This window comes from Lemur catta, chromosome X (genome assembly GCF_020740605.2).
Source record: "Lemur catta isolate mLemCat1 chromosome X, mLemCat1.pri, whole genome shotgun sequence".
Classification (NCBI taxonomy): domain Eukaryota; kingdom Metazoa; phylum Chordata; class Mammalia; order Primates; family Lemuridae; genus Lemur; species Lemur catta.
Window position 1 is genome coordinate 68,093 of NC_059155.1, and position 9,125 is coordinate 77,217.

The 9,125-nt window shown below is 59.0% G+C and overlaps 1 protein-coding gene across 1 annotated transcript; it reads left to right on the forward strand.

Annotated features, from left to right (window-relative positions):
* The first annotated feature begins 3,865 nt into the window (after positions 1 to 3,865).
* Positions 3,866 to 8,608, forward strand: LOC123628813. The gene is made up of 4 exons (XM_045538771.1): positions 3,866 to 3,953; positions 6,331 to 6,462; positions 6,541 to 7,230; positions 8,068 to 8,608. The coding sequence occupies exons 1-4, from the start codon at positions 3,866 to 3,868 to the stop codon at positions 8,136 to 8,138; spliced, it is 981 nt and encodes a 326-aa protein (XP_045394727.1). The 3' UTR covers positions 8,139 to 8,608.
* Positions 8,609 to 9,125: the final 517 nt, after the last annotated feature.

Here is a 9,125-nt window from a genome sequence, read left to right on the forward strand (position 1 = left end):
GTCCGTAAATCCCTTGGAGTACTGATCTACAGACCAGGGCTCATCTGTGGGCTGTCCCAGGTTCCCTAAATCCCTGGGGAGACTGTCTGTAAACCAGGACTCATCTGTGGCCTGTCACAGGTTCCCTAAGTCCCTGGGGTGACTGTTCTACAAAACAGGGCTCATCTGTGCAGTGTCCCAGGTTGCCAAAATCGCTGGTGGATTGTGTACAGGCCAAAGATCATCTGTGGGCTCTCCCAAGTTGCCTAAATCCCTGGAGGGAGGACTACAAACCACGGATCATGTGTGGTATGTCCCATGTTCCCTAAATCACATGGGGGCCTGGTCTGCAGACCAGGGCTCATCTGTGGACTGTCCCAGGTTCCCTAAATCCCTGAGGTGACTAGACTACAGACCAGAGTTGTCCCAGGTTTCCTAATGCCCAGGGGGCATGGGCCTACCCACCAGGGCTTATCTTTGGGATGTCCCAGGTTAACTAAATCCCTGGGGTGGACTGACTTGGAGAGCAGGGCTCCTCAGTAGGCTGTCCCAGGTTCCCTAAATCCCAGTGAGGGACTGCCCTACAGACCAGGGCTTATTTGTGCGCTGTCCTAGGTTCCCTAAATCCGTGAGGGGGTACCAACATACACAACAGAGCTCATTTATCGGCTTTCCCAGGTTCCCTAAATCCCTGGAGGGACTGGCCTTATGACCAGGGCTCATCTATTTGGATATCCCAGGTTCACTGAATCTCTGGGGTACTGGCCTATAAATCAGGCCTTAACTCTGAGATGTTTCACGTTCCCTAAATCCCTGGGAGTACTGGCCTACAGACCAGGGCTCATCTGTGGGATTCCCCATGTTCCCTAAATGCCTCGGGGAACTGGCCTACACACCAGGGCTCATCTTGGGATGTCCCAGGTTCCCTGAATCCCTGGTGTACTGGCCTACAAATCAGGGCTTACCACTGGGATGTTCCAAGTTGCCTAAATCCCTGGGAGGTCTGGCATACAGACTAGGGCTCATCTCTAGGATTTCCTATGTACCCTAAATTCCTTGGGGCAGTGACCTACTCACCAGGGCTCATGTTGTAATGTCCCAGGCTCCCTAAATCCCTGGAGGGACTGGCCTGCACACGAGGACTCATCTGTGAAATGTCCCAGGTCACTAAATTCCTGGTCAGAATGATCCAGAGACCAGGGCACACCTGTGGGATGTCCCAGGTTCCCTAAATCCTTGGGGGTACCTGTATACAGACCAGGGCTCATCTCTAGGCTGCTAAGTTTCCCTAAATCTCTTGGGGGCACTGGCCTAAGGACCAGGGCTCATCTGTGGGCTGGACCAGGTTCCCTAAATCCCTGGGGGTACCTCTATACAGACCAGGGCTCATCTCTAGGCTGTTGAAGTTCCCTAAATCTCCTGGAGGCACTGGCCTAAGGACCAGAGCTCATCTGTGGGCTGTCCCAGGTTCCCTAAATCCCTGGGGGGACTGGTCTACAGACCAGGGCTCATCTATGCAAATTATCAGGTTTCCTAAATCACCTTGGTGGAACTGGGACACTGAGGGACAGTCTCAGAAACAGTTCCAGAAAAAGAAAACTGGAACCGAAGGGAAAGACACATTTTTCTCCCAGTTGGGGATGGTGGTGAAGTGGGCCTGGTGGATCGGACTGTCAGGGAGAAAGGTGTATTTCCTGATTTGGGGTTAACGGTGATGACCTGGGAGCGTGTGGCTGCTGCAAAACACATGGTAAAACACACGGGAGTACTTACCGTGAAGTAGCAGACCTCACACAGCAATGACGCTGGAGACTCTGAAGGCGGGATACAGAGGACTTTGCGCTGCGAAGGCACGTTGCCTGGAAGGATGAAATTCCTGTAGGGAAACTATGTTTGTGAACAACCACCTGAAACCCTACCAGTAAAACAGAGATGACAACGAGCTCCGTCACAGAGGCTGAGCCAGACCCACATCCAGCTCAGAGTATGATACCCTATTAGGGTGGAGAGGCCACCGCGTGGACGTCAGACCCGTGGCCACCACGTCCTGGGCGTGGGGGACCTCAGTGTCGTGACAACTGTGGGTTCCCCATTTCCAAATGTCCACACGGAGCCCCTCCGGGTCTCTGAGGACCGGCCGCCCCTCAGCAGGCAGCTGCGGACAGGAAGGCGGTGCCCGTGGGGCTCGGACAGGAAGGTTGAACTCACCCTGGGGGCCTCACGTCTGAGTGAGGACAAGGAGGTCGCACTCGCTTCGGGTCTGAGGCCCGGCCAGCAAGCGGCAGATGGCTAGTACTGGGAAAGCTAACATGGCGGCACTGCGTCCTCTCACGCCACCTGTAACGCCGCATGCAAAGCCGCGGGGCATGACGGGTGCTCCGCCCCCTGCCAGCCGGCACCGGCCCTGCAGCCCTCGGTGCTCATGGGGGGGGGCGGTGGAGAGCACTCCCTCCTGGCCTTGTGGAGAACCAGTTAAAATCCAAGTTCAGCATCTTCGGAGCCAGGATCTGGAAATTCAAACTCAGATGGGCTCACTGTCCTGTGTCTTTCAGGAATATGGGGAGGCCCCTGGGAGGGGCTTGTGCTGAAAGGGCCCCACCTAAAAGGGGTCTCACCTGGGAGGGGGATCACCTTTAACAGTCTCATCAGAAAGGGGCCTTATGTAAAAGAGGCCTCTGCTGAAAGGACCCTCAGCTGGAAGGGCCTCACCTAAAGCGGACTCACCTGACAGAGACCTGCACTGAAAGTGTTCTCGGGTGAGTGGGTCTCACCTGAGAGGAGCCTCACCTGGGGGGGTCCTCAGCTTAAAGGGCCTCACCTGTAAGGCACCTCTTCTCGGAGATCCCTCACCTGAGAGGCCCCTCAGCTGAAAGGGCTTCAGCTGAAAAGGGTCTCGGCTGAGAGCGTCCCTCAGCTGAAAAGGACATCACCTGACAGGGTCCCCAACTGAGAGGGGCCTCACCTGGGAAGGGCCTCAGCTTAAAAGGGCCTCAACTGAGAGGTGTCACACCTGAAAGGGGCCCTCAGCTGTGACTGCCTCAGCTGACGTAGCTACTGACAGGACCTCACCTGAGCAGGCTTCACTGAGAGGCCTCACCTAAAGGAGCCTTATCGGAGAGGTGACTCACCTCGCTGTCCTCCAATGGCACGATGCCTGAGTACTCAGTGGTGCAGATGGCGTCATCATCCCACGTGACTGCGGCCCAAACCGCTCCAGGCAGTCCCTCTTGGAGGCTGCAGGAAAGGGCTGGAAAGGGAGTGCTGAGGCCACCATAAAAGCCCGCAGGCCCAGAGGCGGGACCTCTGGGCTCCCTGCCTTCCGTGAGCCTGACCACCTGGAAGGCTGCTTCTTGGACTGGTCACCTGAGCCTGAGCCCGGTCACCTCATCTTGAGGTGGGAATGCTGCGCCCTCGATGGGTCACCCAGCCAAGGCTCCACCAGCCAGCAGGACTTGGGGAAGAGGTCACTGAACCCTGCTGAGGGAGGAGCTCCTGCCCTGATGGCCAGGCTGGACGTGCACAGCTGCACCGGCTCACCACCCACACCCCTGCACCCCTCTCCCTGGGACACGTTTAGAGAGCAGGTGTCTCCCGCTCCCCTTGGAGGACTGTCTTCATGTCCTTCCTTGGGCCAGTCCCCCACTGCCTGTCAGAGAACTGCCCCTCCTCCACTCTCGGGCCAGGGAGTTTTGGGGGACACGTGACCAGGCCGCCAAACTGGAGCATCCCCATCCCGCCAACCTGACCCATCAGGGTGGCAGGTGGCCAAAGGCAGCCGGTGAGTGAGTTCCAGGACCCGGCTCTCCTGACACAGGCAGCTGAGCTGGGAGGAAGCCAGCTGGGAGCCACCAGGGACCTGTGTCACCACCACCGGGAGCTGTCAAACATGACGGCAGCGCAGAGGGAGCCAGGAGAGGGCACCAAGATTCCTGCCACCACGAGCCTCTGTGCCCAGCTGTGCCGGAAGTCGGGGGGTGACCTGATAAATTCCCCTTTGCCTCTCGGTCCTCACACAGATGGTCCTGATCCACACACGGGTTGGCCATGAGGGCCAGGCTGGTGACCGAGACCTCAAGAAGCCATGGTCACAGCAGCCCCACTGCCCAAGTTCACAAACTTGATGAGCACATAGGCCACGTGGAAAACCTGTGGGGACCGAGGGTGTCAAGGTGCTCCTGCCCATCAGGAGGGCCACAGAAGGTGACGCAAGACCCAGGTGCCCCACAGGGGCATCTATGTGTTTGCCTTCCAGGGACAGAAGGACACAGGGGACAGGCCTGCACCAGGGACAGTGATGAAGATAGTTGCCAGCCCTCTCAGAAACCCCCTCCCGAGCCTAGGGTGCATTGGCTGGAAGCTTGGGGTCACACTGATCCTTCAGGCTCTGTGGCTGCAGACAGGGCTCACTGGGGGAGGTCCCAGGCAGTGGGCCTGACCAAGGTGGAGACAGAAACACATTCTAGTGTCCCCACAGCATGATGTCCAGCCAGGACAGTTGGCCAGACATTACCCCCACCACCAAGCAAGACCAGCCCCCAGAACATCTGACAGTCAGTGCCGTCCCAGGACGGGCTCTGTCCTGTCACCCACTGACTGGCTCCCAGCCACTGAGTCCCTGGCCAGGTGGCATGGAGTGAGTTGGGACCCAGTGCTGCCATCAGAGCTCTGGGGGGAGAGACTGGCAAATGGGCCCTTCTAGTGCTGAGTCAAGCTGGGAGGCCCCACTAGCCCAGGACTGGGGGCTGCAGCTTCCCTGTGGCCCTGGGCTTGTAGGATAGCCCTGGCCCAGGGCAAAGGGAAGCTGTTCCTCCAGGGGCACCTGGAACCCCCAGGCCCTGCCCATGGGGCCTGGGCCACCTCTCCCGCTTTCTCCCCATGTCGGCCCTGCCTGATCCCAGGGAGGTGCCCGTAGCCTCATTTCTCATTGTTCTGGCCAGAGGACTGCATTTTGGGCTGGCCCATGTGCCTTTGCCCCTGGGGCTTAGTAAGGCCGTTCCTCAGCACAGCTTTCACAGGGCACTTTGGACACCGCCTCTGGGAAGCCCTCCCTGACTGCAGCCCATCCACCCAACCCTTGGCCCTGGGCATCCCCTCGCTGGTCATCACTGCCCCAAATGAACATCTGCACACACCCATGATGGCCCCGCTGGCCCCATGCCTGCATCCCGGGTGCACACTCGCCCATCAGCCCAACAGCGTATGCTGGGCCCAGCTCCTCAGGTCACCCAGGCCTGTTGGGATGAGCCCCTGAAGCAGCAGAGGCTCTTGGGGGCTGAGGGTCCCTCTGGGCTGGGGGCTGGAGGTGGGCTTATGCTGCCACAGGCGCCCCAAAAAGCCCCCAGGGACTTAGCACTGGGCAGATCCACCCCACCCACCACAGGAGTGGCTCCCTGCGGGTGAGGGCTATAGCCCCCCAGGAGAGGTCTCTTTCCCCTAAAAACTGTCAAGGGCGACAGGCTGACCATGGAGTGTGCAGGTGGGGGGCACAGAGATCCTCCCAGGAGAGGGCGAGTGCCTGGGTGGGTCCCCACCGTCACACCCCTGGTGTGCATGTCCCATGCAGATGTCCCCACGTCCCATCCACCTGGGGGGCAGCCGGTCTCTAGGTTCGGCCCCCACATGACAATGGGGAGGGCGTCTAGTTTCCAGGGAGGGTGACAGGGCCCCTACACACACACACTGCAGTGCAGGAAACAAAGGGGAAAAGGCCCCGGGGGTCTGCCGGGATTTCCCTCCACCTTCCCCCCCATCTTACCCCCCATCTGCACAAGAACCCAGCTTCCAACAGGAGTGGGGGGCTCCCGACACAGGGCAGAGTCTCAGCTGGCATGTACCCCTGCTCACAGGTGGGCTCTGAGCTGCCCGCCAGGCCTCTGAGGGTGACTTCAGACCCCAGGGTCCCCTGGCACCTACTGCTCCAGGGGAAAACAAGACATAATATCTCTTTTCTCTCTTCCATGTAGTTTTCATCACTTCCAATGCCTAGAAGATTCCAGAGAAGCCACCTAGGCTGTGTGGGTCTAGAAAAGAGGATTCTGGACTAAATATGGTCCAGGGAAACAACAGTGGTTCTGCACAGAATGTTTTAGGGCATCCACGTGGCCAGGAGGGGTCCATTTGGTGAGCAGCACCAACGGTACAATCACACCTGTGTGACCAGAGACTTTACCTGCCCCTCACTGAGCAAATTTTGGCTACCCCAAAGTAATCCTCTCCCTTAACTGACTCTTGGACCTTTGGAGTTTCCCAGAAAAGATGGATTTTTTGCAAGAAAAAGGATTTGAGATTCTGATCAGCCAGGGAGTTTTGACCTGCTCCGTTTCCGACCTGAGCTGATTCACTCCTCCTTAGCCAACCTGGTGGTCCCTCGCTCCGGAGAGGTCACCATGTTGATACCGAACTTAGTGCGCACACCTGATGGGCACAGCGCACCACAGTCCAGAAGTCCTGGGCTCCAGCGATCCTCCCGCCTCAGCCTCCCAGGTAACTAGGACTGCAGGCGGCAGAGTTCCTGCCCCTGGACTCGCCACCCCTACCCCCACCTGCCCGGGGAATTGCTAGCCCCCTCCCACCTGCCCCCGGACTTGCCACCCCCCACACCTGCCCTGGGACTCACCACCCCCCTGACACCCGCCCCGGGACTCTCCACGCCCTCCCACGCCTGCCCCGGGAATCACCGACCCCCCCACACACTTCTCGCGGGCTCGCGGCCCCTCCCTGAAAGCCTGAGAGCTCCGCTAGCCGGAGATGGATTTGAGCAGCTGCTTTTCTCCATGTCTCTCCAATTAAAAATTCCTTCCTTCCTTGGCAACCCTTGTCTCAATCATTGGATCTTTGTGCAAGGAGCAACTGGATCTAGACGCAACCCCCCTGCAGTGTGGACAACAGGAAGACTCTTCCAGAAGGTGCCATTGCCGCCAAGACCGCCAAGAAACCGCAGGGCCTGCACAAATCCCAAGATCGGGGCAGTGCACCCCGCGGGTGACGGAAAGAGCCGAAAGTTGGCGAAAAAGGCCGGGGGACCACGGGAAGGGCCGAAGAGGTTTGGCGAAGAGAGCCAAAAGGCCTCAGGGAGGACCGAGTTACGACGGAGAGGGCCGAGGATGGACGGAAACCACCGAGGGTTGAGGAAGAGAGCCGAACGGCGGATGGGCGGCGGGGCCCTGCAGCCAAGGCTCCGGGGATGCACAGAAAGAACGTACGGAGGAAAGGAGAGTGGCCAGGGGGCCGGCAGCGATGAGGGCGGGGACGGTAAGGAGGGCTGCGGGGGTGGCGGGGAGGGAGTGACTGGGCAGGCCCAGGGTGACACGGATTGCGGCAGAGCGGTCGGAAGGGAGGGGGCGGCAAGGGGTCCTGGAGGGGGTGGCTGGGCAGGGCAGGAGTGACCAGCTGTGCGGGGTGGTGGCGGGTGGCCCGCAGGGACTGACTGGGTAGGGGCCCGGGGCACAAAGTGGGCAGGGTGTGGCGGAGCTGTAGGGAGAGCTGGAGGTGGGGGTTCTGGGAGGTGGGGAAGCGGTAGGGAGGGGGGTGGGCAGGAGGGAGTGACTGGACAGGGAGTAGTAGGAGACCAGGTGTGTGGGGTAGGGAGGAGCTCTAGGGAGGGCCGGAGGTGGGGGTTAAAGGAGGTGTGGAAGCTGTAGGGAGGGGGGTTGGCCCAGAGGGAGTGACCAGGAGGCAGAGAGCCCCACTCTCAGCCAGTGGGGTGCACACCCCTTGCACATCCCAGGCGGCTCCTTTGCCCAGGGCCCCTGCACTGACACAAGACTCTGTGAGGTGGGGAGGGGCCTGGGGCTGCCTGCAGGTTGCTCTTCTGAATTCAAGTGAAGTTTGGGGAAGACATTTGGATACAAAACAGGAGAGGAGCCCTTTTACCTACAGTTTTTGAGGTTTTTAACGCAACTCACTCCCCTGAGTACAGCACATAGGGTAGATGTACCCACATTACACATGGGCGAGCTCAGAGGAGCTCATAGGAGACTTCAGGGTGGGAGACAGGAGCCTGGATGTGTCCAGAAATGACTGAGGCACACTGTGTGGGCAGAGAGAGCCAACCCTGGTGTCCTACCACCTTCCTCCTGTCACCTACAGCTCCCACAGGAACTGCCTCCTGGCCCACAGCAGCAGAGACTCCAGCCATCACACATATGCTCCACACCTGACTGCGAGGAAGAGATGGAGAATGGCTGCTCCTGCCTTCCAGATCTGTCCAGGAATTCCAGTGGCCGCCTGCTCACCACTTAGTCCTGTACCAACCCTGGGATGTGCAGGAGCCTGGGAGAAAAAGCCTTTTTAGATTCCCAGCCCAGCGAGTTCCTGGTCTCTTACAGAAAAGGAAGAAAGACATGCATCAAGGTAAGTTAAGCGGCTGTCACAGCCGCCAGCCCATTGGGACTCCTGGAGAGCCACCAGATGATCTGTTGTGTGTAGGCCACTCCCACCTGGGATTCAGGGAACCTGGGATATCACACAAATGAGCCCTGGTCTGCAGGCCTGTCCCCCCAGGGATTTAGGGAATCTGGGAAAACCCAACAGATGAGCCCCAGTCTGTAGGCCAGTCTACCAAGGGATTTAGGGAGCCTGGGACAAGCCACAGATGAGCTGTGGTCTGTAGGCTACACCTCCTAGGGATTCAGGGAACCTGGTACAGCCCACAGATGAGCCCTGGTCTACAGGCCAGTCCCCCCAGTGATTTAGGGAACCTGAGACATCCCAAAAATGAGCCCTGGAATATGGACAGTCCCCCCAGGGATTCAGGGAACCTGGGACAGCCAACAGATGAGCTCCGATGTGCATGTGAGTCCCCCCCGCAAGGATTTAGGGAACGTGGGACAGTCCACAGATGAGCCATGGTCTGGAGGCCAGTCCTCCCTGGGATTTAGGGAACCTGGGACATCCCACAGATGAGCCCCGGTCTGTAGGTCAGTCACCAACCTGGGATGTAGGGAACATGGGACAGTGCACAGATGAGCCCTGGTATGTACAACAGTCCCCCTCAGGAATTACGGTAACCTGGAACATTCCACAGATGGACTCTGGTCTGTAAGCCAGTGCTCCCCAGGGATTTGGGAACCTGGAACAGCCCACAGAGGAGCCCTGGTCTGTAGGCCAGTCCCCCCCCCCCCAGGGATTTAGGGAACCTGGGACAT

What these genes read in the sequence shown, in the direction of transcription:
- LOC123628813 (XM_045538771.1), top strand. Translation starts at nt 3,866, where the DNA reads ATGACGGCAGCGCAGAGGGAGCCAGGAGAGGGCACCAAGATTCCTGCC. An exon ending in CTCCCGCCTCAGCCTCCCAG is followed by an intron (nt 6,463 to 6,540) that starts GTAACTAGGACT and finishes GGGAATTGCTAG; the next exon opens with CCCCCTCCCACCTGCCCCCG. An exon ending in CAGCGATGAGGGCGGGGACG is followed by an intron (nt 7,231 to 8,067) that starts GTAAGGAGGGCT and finishes TGTCACCTACAG; the next exon opens with CTCCCACAGGAACTGCCTCC.